This window comes from Argopecten irradians, chromosome 1, assembly GCF_041381155.1.
Source record: "Argopecten irradians isolate NY chromosome 1, Ai_NY, whole genome shotgun sequence".
Lineage (NCBI taxonomy): Eukaryota > Metazoa > Mollusca > Bivalvia > Pectinida > Pectinidae > Argopecten > Argopecten irradians.
Genome location: NC_091134.1, coordinates 15,887,681 through 15,907,585, shown reverse-complemented (window position 1 = coordinate 15,907,585; position 19,905 = coordinate 15,887,681). Strand labels below are relative to the sequence as shown.

General features: G+C 31.8%; 1 protein-coding gene across 2 annotated transcripts in view; it reads right to left on the bottom strand.

Annotated features, from left to right (window-relative positions):
* The window catches only part of LOC138318926 (agrin-like), a 177,008-nt gene that overhangs the window by 14,182 nt on the left and 142,921 nt on the right, over positions 1-19,905 (bottom strand). For both annotated transcript variants that reach the window (XM_069261744.1, XM_069261752.1), the window contains 11 exons: positions 17,837-18,055; positions 14,895-14,951; positions 9,987-10,202; positions 9,535-9,647; positions 9,157-9,259; positions 7,915-8,009; positions 7,038-7,155; positions 6,126-6,350; positions 4,488-4,617; positions 2,487-2,599; positions 1,760-1,897 (listed from right to left, as the gene is read on the bottom strand). In XM_069261744.1, coding sequence (XP_069117845.1) covers positions 1,760-1,897; positions 2,487-2,599; positions 4,488-4,617; positions 6,126-6,350; positions 7,038-7,155; positions 7,915-8,009; positions 9,157-9,259; positions 9,535-9,647; positions 9,987-10,202; positions 14,895-14,951; positions 17,837-18,055 — 1,527 coding nt within the window. The remainder of the gene's footprint in view (positions 1-1,759; positions 1,898-2,486; positions 2,600-4,487; positions 4,618-6,125; positions 6,351-7,037; positions 7,156-7,914; positions 8,010-9,156; positions 9,260-9,534; positions 9,648-9,986; positions 10,203-14,894; positions 14,952-17,836; positions 18,056-19,905) is intronic.

Sequence of the window (19,905 nt, the reverse complement as noted above, 5' to 3'; positions counted from 1 at the left end):
TAGAATACACTGCATATTGTATAGCACTGTAACTTCGCGGGGTTAATATTTCACGGTTTTCTGTACGGGACATTTTGTTGGAGGTTGAATTACGCGATCACCAATTTCTATAATTCTTTGAATTGTTAGGAACATAAATGAATTTCTGAATATTAAGCTTGTGTTTAAAATTCGCGGTTTTCAGTAAAATCACGAACATCGCAAAATTAATCTATCCGCGAAATTTAATTGCTATACAATAGTACATGAGTTGATCTATCCAAAAGATCACACCAAAAATCTAAAAGTTTATGATGTGCCTTTAAATATCTTTTACATATTATAGTTTGATTATTTACAAAAGTGCTACGCTGACAAGTAGTTAAGCGAAACTTTTGATCACACAGCTATTCATCAAGCTATGTATATGTATATTGTCAATGGGAAAGCATTAGCCAGTAATTCACTTTTTTTAATATATTTTTTTTTTAAATTTTTAACCGTAAAAGCAGCAGTAGACTCTGCGATGAAATATTATTTCTAATATTATTACAAAAATGAGATAAACTAGCTGATCCCAGGGGAAACTTTGAATCCCAAGAGAGATAACTGTGGTCATACTTACAATAAGGAAAGTGGTCTCTTGGTGGATCTTGGGCTGATCATCATGTTCTCGGCGACCATACTGTATGTCATTACATTGTATGAATGCAATCAGAGTTTTATCATGTATAAAATGAAAATAAAGATCGGGTGAAAACCAACAAATGGTAAAAATAGATATAGAGGGTGATCATTCAAAGGAAGACAAACTGAATCACGATAAAAAACAATTTACGAAATATGTTCTAGCTAAAAATATAACACGATATAAATCAGTACTTTGTTAAGGCAGAATTGCCAACTTTTAAAGATTCGGTAATTTTCGTAGTTTGATTTTGCATGTAACCATATATGTTTACATGACAAAATTGCATCACGTAAATGTCCCACTTTGAGCAAGTTTTTGGTAAAAAAATTCACCTTTGTCATCTTTAGACGTTGACAACTCTGCTGATATGGAAATAATGTTAACACTTTACCCTACTAACTGACCAAATATAATCAATATTTCCTAAACAACCCTATAGCTATGTGCCTCTCACTTTTTGGCTACTCAAACTTCTACAAAAGTGATTTTAGCAGTTCTATCGTGAACTTTGGTATCATTTTTATTAGAGTATGATGAAATTCAAATCGCTGTTCTATTAATTATTCCCATTAAATCTAAAGACTATTCAAGATATGTATATTTACACGATTTTGCATGTGTGTGGTTAATAACATGAAAAGAAAAGAAAGGATTATTGTACAATTGGTTACTTCCACAAGGATGATTTTTTTTATTTCGTGAGCCGCATTTTTTTATTTTCTTATTTTATAACTTCGAAAAAATGGCTATACGGCACATTTTTCATGTTAATAATATCATTTTATAATACTTTATAACATAGCGGGCTTTGGATTGTTTGCTTATTTCCATGAAATAGTTAATTGTTTCAGTAAATAATAATCATTCACAGCTTGTAAAAAGGTGTCAAAAATTCAAATCACTACAGGAGAAGAAAGCAGAAGAGTATACAAGTAATATAGGTGCAGGAGTAGCAGAAACAAAGGTCAGTCAAAGGTCAATCAAAGGTCGAACAAAATTCAAACTACTTCCTAAAATTTCAGAAAAAAAGGAAAAAAAAAATTAAACAGAAAATTAATAACCAAAAAGGTGGAATGCAAGGTGATGTACCTTCTCGGCAACATTTGCCGAATCGTGCATGGCAGTAGCTATTCGGTGGACAGTTGTTCATGGTGGAGGAACATGTATACTCGAACGGGTGCGGAGGTTCCAAGGGTGGGTTACCATCACAGGGTTCTTCTGTGAAGTCTATCAATACAGATATAAAACACGCATAAAATTTACAGCATTATCTTTTCTTAACAACTGTCTGACATTAGTAGAGCGAAGTTGGATCTAAGTTTTTTTCTTATCATTTTGTAAATTCATTGAAACAGACACTTACTAGATAGAACATTTTTGATTGAAATAACTGGAATGGTATTGTTTGTAAAACTTTATTGAAAATACATTCTCAACTGTACAGATCATTCTATTAAAAAGTTGATATAGCCACAAATTTATTTTACAGTTCAAACCAAGATGGCATCAATAATACTTCACTGCAATTCTCAGTAGCCAATTAGGATTGGAATTTTTATCCTATTACTTTATTGGTAGAAAAACCCAAACATCAATTAGGATTAGTTATATACTATAATACCTTGACAGTTACCGAGTATAAATACTAAGTTTAATTTCAGTTTGATATTGTTAACATGCTTATAGGTATAATAAACTCTCATAATTATGTCACCTTCAAACAGTCATACCTCAACAACATTAATAAAAAATTATTAACACATCAAAATTATCATTTAGACCTCTGGTTGGTGTGTACGAGTTTAAACTAACTTACCAATACAATCATCATTTGAGACTAGACTTATCTCCCTTTGCTCTTGACACGCCTCATATTGCATTTCACATAGATTTCCATAGGTCCTACCATCAGAACCACAAACAGGAGATCTTTAAACAAAATCAAGATAGAAACACTTTACTGACACGTTAAAAGTAAGAAATATCGTGGCCTGTAGTAATCAGAGTAAATCGGACATGTATATTGTAAAAGTATGTATTTGTTGCTAGATTAAAGTTCTATGACAGCCAAGGTTAACCCTCCGTGTATGCAATGAAATATGTGTGTGGTTTAAATAAATTATTCCTACTAATGGAACTTTTGCCCTTTTTATAAAGCTATCTTTCTAAAAAATAATTTGTTAATGGATCAAAGTTGACATGAAAGAAAACATTCTCATTGACACTTGAATTGGTATAACAGATCAAAAGTAGACACCTTGGTCACTTAAACTGACAATTGGCGCAGCGTTTAGTTGATTTGTGATATTTCCTGTAGCCTGGTCTGCATTATATTTATGAGGTTTTTCGAAAGAATGTCCAGTAAATATAATTGATCTAATATTGATACTCCTACCAATAAGATAATTTTCGTGTACATGTGTATAATATATGTGATTATATAATAAGACATTTTTGTGAATACGCAGAAAACATCTGTATAGATCTAAATATTGAGAATCTAATACGATAATTTTAGTAAGAATTGGAAATTTCCCTGATAATTAGTAAGAGTGGATGATTTGTTGAACAGTACATGAATAAGAAATCAAGGATAAAGAAATTATGTATTCATTTTCAGACATTTTGTGTATGTATTATAACCAGAGGGGCTTGAACGCTCACCAGAGTTCTGATACAGAATGAAACAAAGATGTGAAAAACCATTTTAGACCCATGCATAGATCATGCTCCTGCAGTAAGTAAAAAATCAATTATTTTATATATCCCAGTATAAACTATAATTAATTTGATCTTTTTGACCATAACATTCAATTTTTATAGACAATAGAATACGTTGAGATTTTGAAATTCTAGTCAATTTTACCCATTTTGGCACTTCCCCAGTCATCGGGTGATGTTGGTCATACAATACACGATCGTGATTTGACTGTTTGTGAAATATTTCATTGAATTTGCTTCTGTAGTTTTGAAAAAATTGAAATGTGATTTTTTACGTACACACGACAGAAGAAGCATGACGGACGATGACGGACAAAAGGCGAGTAGAATAGGTCAATTGAGACTTTGTCTCATGAGACCTAAACATTTTAGTTAGTAGATTTAGTAGATGTATGACAGAATGCGCAATCATGCCATTGTTTTTACCCCGCTATGCAAAATCAGAAGATGAAGTTTTACTCGATTTATCAACTTGGATGCAAATTAAAAACCATGCAAGGATGTTTTAATTTAAGGTGTTCATTGTGTATGATGCAGCTAGAATACGTTATGGAAAATGGAATATACAGGACAGAGGAAACTTGTGTAAGAAAGGATAACATTGAGAATACAGAATTAAAAAGAATTCATACTTCCATGAATGATAAATGAGTTTAGATGAAGTGTATATTAGGAAGAAAGAAAGCCACAAAAAGACTGGTAACAGTTCAAATCTTTTCTGAGTATTTTTGTTATATAGCTTATAAAGAAGGCTATACGTAACACTTGGAATTACATCATGAAAATCTTAAAAGATTCAAGGTAGAATCGATGATATAAATTTGAGAGGAAAGAAGAAATGAGACAAATAGTTGACCAAAACATATGAAGGAATTATTCTTGTTGCATAATCTATATTATAAAGGAAATTGACCACATTCAATATGCTGGGAAAAAACAATACTATTGTATGACATAGTTTGAGATGAAAGAAGATATGAGATGAAGGATGGTGGCAAGAACATGTTGAGATAGATGACAGTGTTTCAGATGAAAGAAGATATGAAATGAATAAAGATGGTGATAACATGTTAGACAATGTAAATTTTGGATTTACCTGACTGCTTGGCAGTTGAAGTTACAGATACATGCATACGTTCCCTGTTCGTTCAGCTGGCACTCCCCGCCATATTTACACAAGATCTCGTCACAGACTGGCATGTCGTCTGGGGTGTCACCTGACCCACCTGTACCAATAATCAGACAGCATGCAAAACCAAGCCACGCCTCCCAGCAATCTGATTGGGTGGTCGGAGTAACCATGGAATCTCATCCAAACTCCTCCCCTCCAATCAGAACCTGTTACCAAATTAAGCTACCTGCATTTCAAACAAAACAAAACAAAACACACCCAAGAGAATGAGAGAACCAAGTTGATTTCTGCAATTTCTTTGTATATCTGACAAGTCTGAAAAAATCAAGCATCGTCTTCTTTTCTTCCAGAAGTGGAGAGTTGTGTTCTTGGGGTCCGGTTTAAAGATGCATCAATTTGGACTAGCATGAATATATTTCCTAGTTTTACTTTTCATTTTCCTAATTTATGACATTTAAACAGATAAATAGCTAAACACTAAAGGAGAACTACCTCCACGTCATGGAAAAAAATAGAAAAAGCTCGAATCTGATACCTGAGACTAATTAGCAGGAGAGATGCAGATATCAACCATTTATAAACACAAGTGGAACTGATGTCTTTATACATGTTTAATTTTCTTCAAACTATCCATACAAAGACTACTTGATGGGAATTTAAATAATCTTTGTCGTGAAAAGCCGTGACTGGCATCTAAATGGTAGATTTAGAGAATAAGATTTTTGAATCATAAAATGTTTTGTGTTTTTATATAGATTACATGATACTTCCCTTTTAGGGAATGAGTTTTCCCCATATAAATTATACATTAATTGGAAATATTTCGAAGAAAATGATAAATATGTGAAAAGACTTCTTCTGGGGAATGGAATGCACTGAAAACCTTGTAGTAAACCAAAAATAACATGCTTCAAACTATAATTCAAATTCATGCAAAACAATGAATAATCAATAACGTCTAGAAGGCTGTATACATGTTTGGCACAACTATGCTTATTAAGACATAGATCATCGGTAAGCAATGCATTCAATCTAAATGATACACGGAAACACAATCTCTTTCTTGCATAAAAGGTAAGTTTTAAGACTGCAATTGTTCCAGTTTACACTCAATGTACGTATGATTGCTTCAAATCATTCTGATAATAAACTGATTTTTTTTTTTAATTCTGATGAATAGCAAACTGAAAATAAAATATTACCACGAATTATATAAAAAGGCCACGTCGCTTAAATATCGCACAATACAAATATTATTAGACGTTTTAATATAGACTATTTAGGTTTATCATAAAATTAGTTATCGCTACTGAGAAGTGGGATAATATCTATGGCTATTATAAAAGCAGTCCTTCGGATATTTCGTAATCAAAAATAATGTACAATCTTGTAACATTGCAATATATATAACCTCACACAACTGTGTTATCCGGAATACTATAGTTTATATTGCTTCTTTGACCTATAACTTTACATGTCTGTATAGATCTGTAAAAAAAATTGTGAAACATTCTGAAAATTTAAAAATACCATTTCCACCTTGTAATTTTCTAAAAGATTATAATGTAGTTAGTTGAGGAACACGACCCTGTTTGTACAAACCTCCAGAGTAAACGGTATCAACTTCGTTTTCACAAGGTCGATTGTCCATCACATACAAGTCGACATTCTGCACGCAGGCGGCACGTTTCATTTTACACTCATTTTCGTATGTTTTCCTATCACTTGCGCACACTGGTTCCAGCGTTCTCGGACAGGTCAGCGGACAGACACATGTACCATTTTCACAACGTGCACCAAAGTTACACGTGGTTCCTTTGCAAAGTTCTGAAAAATCCACAATAAAATTTTGTTTCCATTTTCAGTTCATTTGAAGTTAAGTGTAACTATAACCGAACATGAAACATCATCTGAAAGGAACGAACAAAACATAGGTAAAATCATCTTTTCTCAGAAAATCTTAAGTGTCACAATGATTTCATATATACAAGTGTTTTGGTTTCAGAAGTCAAGCCGATAATGTTTGGAAATAAAAACATATTCTCAATGTACAAATATACTGGGTGTCCTGTGAAAAACATATTTGACGCCCAATACAATTCCCATGGTGGTAGCATAAGAGTATCCTGTGTATTGAAAGAGGGGAATTTAAAAAAGGAGAGTGGGTAAACCTATGTAAAATTCTTTGTCAACCATGCTGTTTCATGTAACAAACACGTAAGTTTACATGTAAGGTTGACATGCTATTTCAACATTGGTCAACCAATGTAACACGCAAGTTGGCTTTGGTCAATTTAGGTCACCGTTCGTACGGGATCTGTGTAGTGGAATTGGCCTAATTTTTTCTTCGGCGACCAGGGAGTGTTCAGTGGACACGGCTTCGAGTCCCGGTCTGTCTAGCATCTACATTCTCTTGTCTTGTTACAACTGTTCTCTCAGGCTATCTAGATATCACTCACTGCATACGACCACCACAGCTGTACAACGATGACACTTTTACCTTATATTACTTACCACATTCGCCTATGGAGGCCACAATGATGAGCTGTTGGAGGCGACAGGATTCTAACATCAGCTCACATTCATTCCTGTAGGTTTTACCATCTGATCCACATAGTTTCGCTACCTGGTTCTGATTTTTCAGAAAGCAAAATTAAATCACATATGGTAACAAAAATAAAAGGCAAATTAACTCTTAACAATTTAGCCTCTGACAGGTTTCGGGTGGTTTTGGAGGGAAAAAGTGGACATGTAAATTCTTCATGGAGAAAAATTATACGATGGATGACGCATGATGCATGATGGATCTAATAAATTGCATACATTGGAAAACAACAGCATTTGGGATAGGGCACTTGCGAGTGTTTCTTTGTGACCTTAACAATCTGAGGTTGATGATACATGCATTACCATTTGAATTATTAGAACACACAAAATGAGTTAGATGCATCTCAATGGAAAGGGTCGAGTATTTAGATAAGACATAAAGAAAAAATAAAAAAATAAGGAAATATTTTAGTGGACGCACTATTTATCATTGAAATTGATTCAGAATGATTATGTACAGCATAAATTCCATGGGACAATTTGCATATATGCAGGATAGAAAAATACATTCTGGATTACATTTTATAAGATTCCCCAAATTGACAAATCTAAATATAATTTCAAACTTCCTTATTAAATGTATCATAAGAATAAACTGATTATACTGGTGAAAATGGTGTCATAATGATATAAAACGTTGTGGAAATTCATACAATTCCACATTTTCTACATGAATTTTAAGGTTAAGACTTATTCTTCTCAACCAACTTCACTTTCACTATCTCTGGAATTAGTGAATTATATATAATGGAAAAAAATCTACAGCCAAATGAATGTCATTTACCTGTTTACATTCCCTTGGACAGACACAAGTTGGGCTGTCATTGCTTTTGTCACAGACAGAATAAAATTCACACGGGTCCTGGTCCCCACATCCCCCTACAACAGACGAAAGCGTTTAATGACATGCCGCACAACAACTACTGCATATCCTACCACCAACACTACAGACACCTACCTTGGCCACTCACCCACCGGCGATGGACTACAACCAACACAACGAGCCATTAAAATATACAGTGTCAAAGCCATTAACGACATGAGCTATTAAATTAACATTTAAAGATATAGCAATTAATGCCTAAGTTTTTTTTAAATTTTTAATAAGGTGTTCAGTCATGCCTGGTAACGGAGAACGTCATCAGAATATCAAGCGTCAAAGTGTTTTAAACAATTGGTTACTTTAAATGACATAATGGACCAATGAAATACGGCTAATCATTAATTCATTTAAACACCAAGTCATTAAGATTTAGAGTTAAGATCTTTAATATTTAATGACACATCGAAGTATTATGATTAAAGTTTTAACCAGTTAATTCATTTGAAAATAAAATAATTAATGTTTAGAAGCAAAACCATTAATATCAAATGAAAGAGGTTTAATTGAAATTAGGACTAAAACATTTAATACATTAAAGCTTATGTCATTAAGTTTAAATGTCAAAGCTATTAATACCTAATGATACAATGAAATTGGGTTTTATTGAACAAATTATTCATTAAAACATATTTCATTTATGTATATATAAGATTTACTGCCAAAGCCATTACTTTAAAAGATATTTTTACAGGTCGTTAAAATAAGTGTCAAGTCAAGTCTAACAACACAGAAATTCTGTAAAATTTAAAACACCGCAGGTAATTATTTTTCCAAGTCATATATTTGATTAAAGACTAATTTCAAGCCAATGAAATAATTTTTATAGAGTGTCAATTAAATGTATCATGACAACATCATTAAACTAAAGCTTCAAGTCATTTTGAAACAGAAAAGTATAAAAATATAAGGAAAAGTAAGAAAAAGAGTTATCAAATGCACAAGTATAATACATTAAGTCATTAAATTAGAGCTTTGTGCCTATTTCTAAAACACAGTAAGTCGTGTACCTGTAAAATCTATGAAAGCTATCAACACATTAATATTACATAATCTAGTGTGGAAAAACATATTAGTTATTAAAAAGGCTTTCTTACTTATCTATAATATAATTAAGATTAGTTGAAGTAAGACTTATATACGTACTACATCTGCCTTGATGCCAGATCTGTGTACTTGTTCGTTCATCACAGTTGGTGAGACGAAGTTTACACTCATTGGGATATGTCCGTCCGTCTGTTCCACACACCTGTACAGATATTCAAAGGTTATGATTATTGTGTTCAATTTCATAGTCACATATAATAACATTGAGAGCTATTGAAGGATGTGCAAAATGTAGGAGGTGGTTTTCCGATATCACTTTGTATCGATGCCCTTGAAAAGTTTTAAGGAAAGGATCTCTTTTTTTCTTTCTTTCGGGTTTTCTTTATAGAAATGAAGGCTAACTGACTAAAAGATGATGGAACAGACACTATTCAAATTCATCAAACTCTTTCATCAAGATGAGCTCAAAATACATACGGGTTCAAATTCTTCAGAACAGACAGGACATTCACAGGACGGTTGTCCTCCTCTCATCTGACAGATAGCATCGTTATGACAAGTGTAACCTCGGCAGGAAATTTCCCCCGTACCTTTGGGGAAAAGATCAGTAGGTAAATTAATAGAAAGAATGATAAATAGCTATTCATTGTTATAATCTTTTATACAATTTTTTGTTGTTGTCTACCCCTCATTAGAAAAATGACTTCTCCCTAAGACCAGTGTGACCTCTGCTTTCTTTTCGTCATTACAAAACCACACAAAAGGATGTAGTCTCAAGATTAAGTTGCAATATGTTTTAGCAAAGGTCACAAGTCCTTTCAATTGTTTTCTAACAGTACATCAAACGTGTAGTATCTGCAAACTGTCGCATTCTTTAAAATTCAGATGGGACACTGACTTACCGTTTAAGGCCTAAGTTATGGACTTACCACATGGACCGTGATGGAAAAGTTCCACATTTTTTTTCTGACGACATGAATCTCGCCTCAGCTCACATTCGTTGTCATATGTGTAACCATCAGAGCCACAGACTTGCTGTACAATTGGTTCACAAGGGGAAGGGCACTGACATTTAGCAAGTCCGTTTTTGTTGATTGTACATTCCTGACCGAATCCACATGTTATTTTCCTACAAGGGTTTGTGCCTGAAAGCCCACAAATACAAATTATGCTTGTCCTTCGAGTAATGTAGCTTCTCTTTCACCCTTTGACTTCAACTTTGAATCTATTGGAAGCTCTTTTGCAAAATCATTGTTTTACGTTCTCAATTCTGTGAATTGGGGTTTTATTGTAATGTAGTGCCTCATATATTTGTTTTTAAGTAATATTTAAATTCTTCAAAAACTTGAAAAATAATAATAATCGAGAAACCTAGATTTTTTGAACTAGTAAATATTTTTCAACACTTATTATTATTTTCTTATTATATAAATATTATTACATATGTAAAAATAGTAATAACAAATATATATTAAATGGAAAAGAAAGAAGATAATTATAAAAAATTTGTTTTCATGCCCTCTCTCTTCATGACTAAATGTCTACATTTCAGATTCCAATTTAATTTTTCTGGCAAAATATTCTAGATTACCTATGTTGAGAGACAGTTTTTACCAAAATATAGATGTATTTATTTTTAAGGTTTGTTAAAAATGACTAAACAAAGTTACAATAGAAATACTGTACATGCACACCTTTTCTCAAAAACATTAAAAAGGAACTGGTTGCTGTAGGTACAGCTGTAATTTTTATGGACGAAAAAAATGTGAAATCCATTGTAAATTATGTACCTATTTTAATCTCCTTTACTTTATGGTGTAGGTGGCATCAAAATGTTTGTTTCAAAGTAAATTATGACAAATAAACCGTAATAAATAATGATTATATTATGAAGGTCACACACACTGAACTATATACCAGTATCTTAATAGCATGAAAACTGCCCATAAAGTTTACATCATGAACAAAATCAATAACAGCAAAAACAATCTACTAGTCCTAAGGGAGATGTATATTTGAAGTTTAACGTAATTTATTGTTCCTTAGAACGGTACAGAAAACTCCAGATAGATTCAAGTAGGTTAACGTTATAGATAACTGTCGTCATGCACATATAAATGGTAAATAAATATGAAAAAAAACTTTACAGATATTGTTTTTAAGATTCACAAAAACAAACGGAATAATTCCATTTATTTTACATTTGCGTTTATTCTAAATGATTAGATCAATGTGTTTTAACTTAAATTTGTTGATTTTTTGTTAACATTATCATACATTTGATTGAAAATAAACAATAATTGACAAAAGCATCTATTTATTTATTAACTTAACAATTTTAAACTAATATAAATATGTCCTGACAAAAAATTTTACTCTGCAAACTATATAATTTTCACTAATAAATCACAATGTCTTTGGGGGTAGAACATACATAAAAAACAAACATCTATTATTTTCATTAGTAACAAGGAAAATTGGATTATGTTAATGAATTATTGTTATCAATAATAATAGAATCGCAATTTAATGACTAAAATTAAGATATTAAAAGCATAACTATGATCAAATTGATAGTCTATATGCTCATATGGTAATACATGATGTACTAATTTTATGATAAAAAGAAAAAGAAAATAATAATAATAAAAAACACGCACAATTGCAAGCTGACTGGATTTGTTAGTGGCATGCATTGATATTGAGTACACAACGCCAAGCACAAAAAGACATGTTTAAAAGCTCCAGTACTAAAGTAGAGTGGCATGCTAAGAGATAAAGGTTTCTCACACAACAGCCAAGACTAGTGGAGACTATATATCTACGCTAGCGTGCAGCATGCAAACGGTCGACAAATAGTGTGGAGAAGCCATGGAAGTCAACACTTCAGCAAGTTTGCCTGCTATCAATCTTTACTACGCATTTTGCACCAGAGTGGTTTTGTTTTAGAGGAATTCCAGCATGTTTTGTAGATATTTGTTACTCAACCTTAGTGCTCTGTGGTAAAAACTATATGGTCGGTCTAGCAACAACTTTGTGGTTGATGTACATCAGAAGTATCCTTTGTATTGAGTTTTTACAGTAAAGGGAAGACAATATATATTCGGGAAAGCTTATCAGAAAACAAACAATCAATGATGTGATACGTAAATTGCATATCAATTCTCTAATTGCGTATATGAATTTTTGAGGTATAATGTTTAAAACTTGTAATGAATTTGTCTGAATGTGATCATAAAGTAACATGTATATCGAATGCATCTTTATTATACTAAGAATATTAGGAAGAATAAATCGAAATCAAAAAGTACTAAGTAGCTGACTCCAGTGGCATACCAGTTGGAGCTATGATTTTGAAGATCCATTTCTAGACTAGAGAATTATTGATAAATCACCAAATTATAACCTTTCCACCTTAAGCTGACAAATCATTTTCCAATTGTTTGATAAGTGATTTTTGTTTTCTGAACCGACTCATAAATGTTTCATTGTTACAAATATGATGAAAGAAGAGACTTGATGGGCCTGCATTTCTCATTTCTCTGTTAGTCCACTAAAAGTGATATTTTTGTAAAAAAATTGTTAAGTATTGTTGTTTACATTTTAAAACAAGTAGATGGAAGAAGTACGGGTTCAGGGTGCCATCATAATGCTTCACATACTAGGTCAGCTTAAATACTTAAAATTCCATTTAACGATGTTTAGATCAATAAAGAAGCCAAATTCACATTCATACCAGCATATTCAGTATCTGTGAACGCACTGGGAACATTTGCAATTTAAAAAAAAAATAAAAAATTAAATTTATTCTTAAAAGAGATTCCGAAATTGATTATCCAAGGAAAGACATTTGTCAAGTGTCCTGCAGCAAAATTAAATACATAGAGAATTATTTCCATTTTTGAAACTTTAATACCCTGAGGACTTGTACCTTCATAGAACTGAGAACGTACATTCTCGATGTAATGATGAGATATGTGCTGCTATATTACAGAGTCTGACAAAGAAATGGACTGTTAAAGTACCATTAAATTTTAATGTAGCACCATATAATGTGAGAAAGATGTTATTAAATTCAACTATTCACTTGTCAATCTGCAATGAAATCATTGGCATATACATATTTTAGACGAACACAAAATCTACTACTGTGCAGGTAATATTGTCTACTGTTTTCCCGGTAAGGTTACTCAGCAACTCAACTAAACACCAAACTGTTTTAACAGGTATTCAGTATTCCCAGAAATAAGGCATGCTTTCCATATCGAAAGTTTGATACTGAAGGAAGTTATTGAAAATTAATACCCATGTTCCCCAGACCCAATATTTGAGAAAAAATGGAAAGATATTGATTACAAACATTGCTGCATGATTTATATAACAAATGGAATTAAATGAATTAATGACCCTCCCTGATGGTTTTCCATAACCATGTGTCATTTTATCATAGAGAGCGTAGCATTTTTTAATTTCTGAAGATGTCAGATGAAAATGATTTAAAATATGATCGAGTTGGTGTTTAGGAGAGGGAGTTATCTTCCCTGATTATATCAGAAGAGTTATCTCCCCTCAGAAACCTTATGGGGAACCTGTGCAGTGTGTCTCATTCCCAATTAAAATTGCTCCTCATTAGTGATAATTTTTGTACATCTGTAGTAATCGCAAAAAGAATGTAACATTTTAACGATCACAATGTGCACTGAAGGGTGAACATCTGTAACAACAAATCGGCGGCTAAAATATTTTAGTTTATGTCCTGTTGAAGTTGAACAAAACCAAATCAAATCCAGAGTATATTTGAGAATAAGAAACGATGTTAAAATATGACAATAGAATGTGTTTATTTCAAGCTTTCAGAGATTCAGGTTGTCACGATAAACCAACCTTCTTTTGCGACTGTTAAGTGTTGCAATTTTGAATTGAAAAAAAAATTTGCACAAATTGACTTTCATAAAATGAGTAAAACAATAATTGAATGGAATCACTGTTCATCTTTGGTGAGGTAGATATTGACTGAGATAAACTTCAGGAAGATTTTGTTACAAAATTTACGAAAGTATGTATCTCACACGAAAGAAAGTTGGATTCAGTTTAAGCCATTGTACACTAAGCCAGAAAATCTTAGATTCAAAAAATAGCTGAATGCTAAGGTATGAAAACATATATTATCAATGATCTATTCATTCTAACAACAATAGCATGAAATTAGATTGTAGTCCTAGATTACGTGCTACAGGGAAAACAATGAAAAAATGAGTATAAAAGAAGCCGATATATGTACTTGATATCTTATTCAAATGTTTTAAACCTGATGATAAAAATGTCCTTTTTAGCCGCATTTGTCTATGCCTTGATGCAATAATTTACCAGATGTTTTAGCATTGAAATATCAAGTCCTAAATAGTATATATCACAAATGAGAATGATGCGCATATTACACAAGTTTTATGGAAAATTCTGGCCTAGATTGGCGAATGAACACTGAGGAAGGAATTACTACAGAACAGAACTAGAGGATGTTCAAGTAACAGGAGACTCAAACCCACAAATGATAAGTTACTGCGGTAGAGGGCATTTCTACAGATGTACAAAATAGCGAGGAATTTCCACGGCAACACAGATCAACATGGCTGCTTCCGAAAAAAAACCTTAAAATTAACTTCAAAGTTTTCAAAGGTTAAAATGATTTGTGACTATTTATATTCAAGTCTTTAAATAATGATCTAGACTTAATAAAAGAAAATGACTAAAATGAGAATGCATGATTTTCTTTTTGAAAACAGTCATGCCTATCTGTTTCCATGGAAACTGGACATGGTTGTACTGAACAGTTTTACCCTGATATGCTTCTACTTCGTCCTGAACAACAATGTTTACATTGGGCCCCGTTACTGCTGAAAATACACATACACAACCGATCAAACGATACTCAAGAGGATCAGACCGAGTCTGGGAACTCAACGATGAAAATCTCACATGGAAATTCTATTCATAAAACCAAGATGTGCCACGTTGTGTACTTTTCCGACGTTATTCTCAAATGAAAAAAATGCTGACTTGCCTTCTTTTGATGGAATGAGTCACAGAATAATATAGAACATAAGATTCTTGAAACGCAAAAAAAATTATCAAAACGGAATATTCACACATCAATATCAAATTCATTAGACAAATTGATATCATGTGACATGACACATATAAGACACTTTATATTACGTGGATGGAGATTTGACCTTTGACCCCAGACTGATCTAGACACTAAATGCAAGGATTAGTAGCTCGCTAGAGAAGGGTTAGTAAGTTGGGTTAATTTGTACTCTTGTCAAACTTCGGACTTCGGAGTCTATAGCTCACAGTTCCAGTGGCTGAACTAGGAGGCACGTACAACATGTATTTTGATAAGTCTGTTCATGCTTTCAAGTAATGTTTTCAATTTCATTTTGAAGCAGTTTCCTTTGCAATAGGACATTTTTTATCGTTGTTAAGTATGGATGATATTTATTCCCCTTTTTAAAAAAAGTTTAAAATGTATCCATATTTATTATTGATAAATTGATTAATCTAAAGTAATTAATTGTTGTCTTTTTAATTTAATGTATGATTTTACTTGCTACAAATATCAATTTCGAGCATTTGAATCTGAATTTAATTCAAATTACTTTTTTATAATTATATCCAAAAACTTCCATCAAGTTTGTTATATATTTATTGAATTATCATTTAGGCTCAAAGAAATTTTCAAAGTTCTTATTTTTATAAGTTAATTGATATATACTATATCTTTCAAAATTCACCAACTTTTGTAGAATTCTTAAAGTCATATTTTATTTTTAATTAAGTGGTTAATCATCAAAATATTTCAATATTTTTTTTAATAAATAGTTTATCACTGCGCCAAAGTGCAAAATGATTTTAATAGTAAATTTGTAATTCTATCATAATTATCTTTCTTATTTTCTAACTATTTATTAATTATATTCATTTAATTCTATTCATTTATTTTCAATTTCAGAAGACAAGTACACACATGTATATATTTGTATGAATTTTGTTTGTTTAGAAAACAGAGTTTTAAATATGCATGTGCCTTTTTAAAGTTACAGTTAGAAACTTACTATTTCAAACAAGTAACGTTGTTCTTACATATTAACAAATAGTGTTTTCAATATGTTTTTTTTTGTTTAAGCTATTGCTAAAATTGATTCTCAGGAAAAATATATAATTTGTGTGACTTTTCCTCAGAAGGAATTGATCTTAAAGCAACAAATGGCAGAAGTGTTTTATTTCATAATCAAGGGAATGAATACTTGTCTTAAATTTAAATAATCGTATTGTTTATTTATGGAATACAGTGTCAAATATACCTGAGCCAATTTAATGCAGTGCTATTTTTTATATTCAACTTTATTTATTAACAGGTGACAGGAATAAACAAATGGATTCTTCATGTGTGCACCTACAAATGTCGATGGAACAAAATTATAGGCCATTGTTCTTATTAACAACTTTAAGAATTACTTAAATTGAGAATCTTTTGATCTAGTTAAGTACAACCTGTCGTGCATTTATTGGAAGGGTATAAGCAAGGCTGTGAATTTACAGTGACATTTAGTGGGAAGTTTTACATTTTGTAATTGAATTATCTGCTTTTTTTTAACCAAAGCAATTAAAGCAAAGCATATCATTAAAAAATTTTCTAGAATATTAAAAATTGTTTTGATAAAAAATGGTTTATAAACGTAATAAGCATAAGCCCCATGATCAGCCCCTGGCACACTGAGAACATGGGGGAGTTAAAACAGCCGAATCAAACAGATAATTCATGGACATGAGTGTAAGGGGGACTGCAACCAAAATAATACTGATCTAATACAGATTGAGAATAATTAAATACACTAATTAATAGCTGGTGTTGTTCTACATTAAAAATGTCAATCAAACTTCATATGTAGACTTTATGATTTTCAATATTTTAATTTGAATTTGATGATTTTTGTTTTGTTTTTTGCTTTGTTTGTTTGGGTTTTTTTCTCCTTTTTTCAATTCTAAAGAAAATTAGCAATTTCAAAAAATGTATTTGCATGCATGCCAAAATAGCAATTTAGTAATTACCTTGGTAAATATAATTCAAGGTAGTCAAATTCCATAATTATTCTGTTGGTTACATCAGTTAACTCATATTTAAACTCATACTTTATACTTAAATTACAACACCAGCACAATTATCAAGTACATGTAAATATTAATTTTTTTTCTAATGTGATTTAAATTTTGATCAGTGTTTGGCTGCAGCCCTCGGATTAATAACTTATTACACACACCACAGCCCGCAGGTAACCCAAGATTTAACATTAAATGTTAAGGAAATATCATGATGCCCTTTCTGAATAGCAACACCAGGGGTTACTGAAAGCTGTGATGTTCAAGTGGGCAGTCTGTGTAACCATGATTGGCAAATTAGTGAAAATGTGAAAAGACGGTAGCCTCTGATGCAGTTTATATATATATAAGTAAAATTAAAACACTTTGTTAGGGGAAAGTTTTCTCATTCAGTGTTAGTAAAATCTTATTGAAGAAAAAATAATATATACATATATACATATATGGTATATATATCATAAAATCCACAATTGACAAGCAAATATACAGCACATTATGGAGAATTGAGGGTTAAGAATAAGATAGTTAGTCATCCAAAAATGTTGTAATAAAAGATGCAATATTATAGATTGTTTTCGTCAAATATTGAAAATAATTTTGAAGTGAAGGAAACCCATACCTTGACATTTTCCGGAATGATGAAGACGAATGTCACGCATCGTGCGACAAGCCTCCATTTCAAGCCGACACAAGTTACTGTATGTTGCCCCGTCGGTTCCGCAGACAAATTTCAATGTGTCGGGGCACGTCTCAGCACAACGACACACAGGCCGACGATCAGTCTGACTCGCCAACTGGCACACTTTAGGTGGTTCACATACGAATCCAGCACATGGTTCTGTGAAAATGGCAATGATTTTTAAGAAATTTATTCTTGATTTCTACAAATTTACAATCACACAATTTTATAGGTCTTTTTTAGTAAGGTTTTTCTTAAAGGAAAAATAATTCTTGATTTCTACAAATTTACAATCACACAGTTTTATAGCTAGGTCTTTTTAGTAAGGTTTTTCTTAAAGGAACAATAGAAGTGTTTCATCAAAATTATCCCAATTTCAGCCATGATCACCTTTAAGCACATTGGAGATCGTCTACCTAACTACTTGCCTATATCATTGGTAATAATAACTTAATTATCCCAAACAACGACAAATTCTGCATTCATTAATTAGATTTGCACTTGTTATACTTGACAATATAAAATAAGTATGAATCTGTTGTGTCTGTATGTTACAGGGGTCAGAAATGTCAGGTGTCTGATTTAAGGCAGAATCCAATGTCATATTATAATATCTATACAGTTAGTCATACGATAGAACCCAAGGACCTTAGTGAACTCATTCAACTCATTAGATATTAAATACAATAGTTCAAGGGAGACATTAGGAGGAAGAAAGTCATTGTAGAGAATGGATTTGGTCCAAAATTAAGTCACTTTTCATTATCATGCAATCGGGCACAAAGCTATTGATCGCAATCTTAGTTCGTAATCAAAAGGGAAAAAAAATTAGCTTTTGTGTTCAGAGCATTTATTTCACATAGCTGCAGCCATCTTGAAGGAACCTGAATATGTTACATATCACATATATGGAACCATTAGCAATCTCACATCTGATAAAAGAACATATTGTAACTTGCAGTCACTTTAATATTTAAAATATCAATAAGTTATCCATCTGACTGGAACAACAGCTTGTTTAGTATAAAATCACATCAGTTTTACTAAAATCCTTAAATCAAATAAATTCAACCCCATAGTGAAAAAAATGTCATTAGAATGTGCCTGACAGTTCATTTTGTGATGAGAACTCTCCAGTTGTATTGAAAATGACTTGGAAGGATTTGATGAGTTTCTGTCTCTTAGGAAATCACTCCCAAAAAATCACATTTAGTCACACTGCCAATCAAAGCAGACTATTCCATCAAAAGACCAGATTGATTTTCCCAGTCATAGACAAATTAACACCACTAGCATACGTCAAGTAAATGTCTTGTTTCTGGAAAGGTAGCTAAGGATAAGGATATTGATTTCTTTATCTAAACTTGTAAAGAAACATTTCTTTCAGATTATTTTTGAGATTGTCTGCACCTCTCCTTACAACTATTTAATAGATTAAACAAAGTTGCTTAGCTGTAACATTTACGCACAATAATTTTATTCATTTTTTTTTTTTTTTGTAATTTCAGACATGTAGATAGCTTGAAAGGATAGCTCTGTCTCAGATTGCATGCTTAATATTTTACCTTGAATTAAACAAGATTTAGGAAATAATATTTTATCATTTTTATCATGGTAATACATATTTCTGACCATAAAAATGCCTTTTATTAGCCATACCTTAGGGAACAATGGACAAAGGAAAGATGCCATGAAGCAGATACAAATCCTTTAAGACACTACTAACTAACTAAAAAGTCACACCTTTATAAGCAATGTAAGCAAAGACATTTCTAAGCAGCTAGGTCTAAGTTATTTTGAGACACAACCAACAAAAGATGAGGATAGGCCAAATTAGATGTCCAATCCTTTTGACATTTATTACATCTTTTATATCAGTAAAAATTGTGTCAGTTGGAAACTGATAGAAGAAACGACACCTTGAAATACCTAGGTAGGTAATTTCTCGTAAACATATATCATAACAAAATCTTTGTTGAGTTGAAAATTTCAGGATTTATTCTTATCTA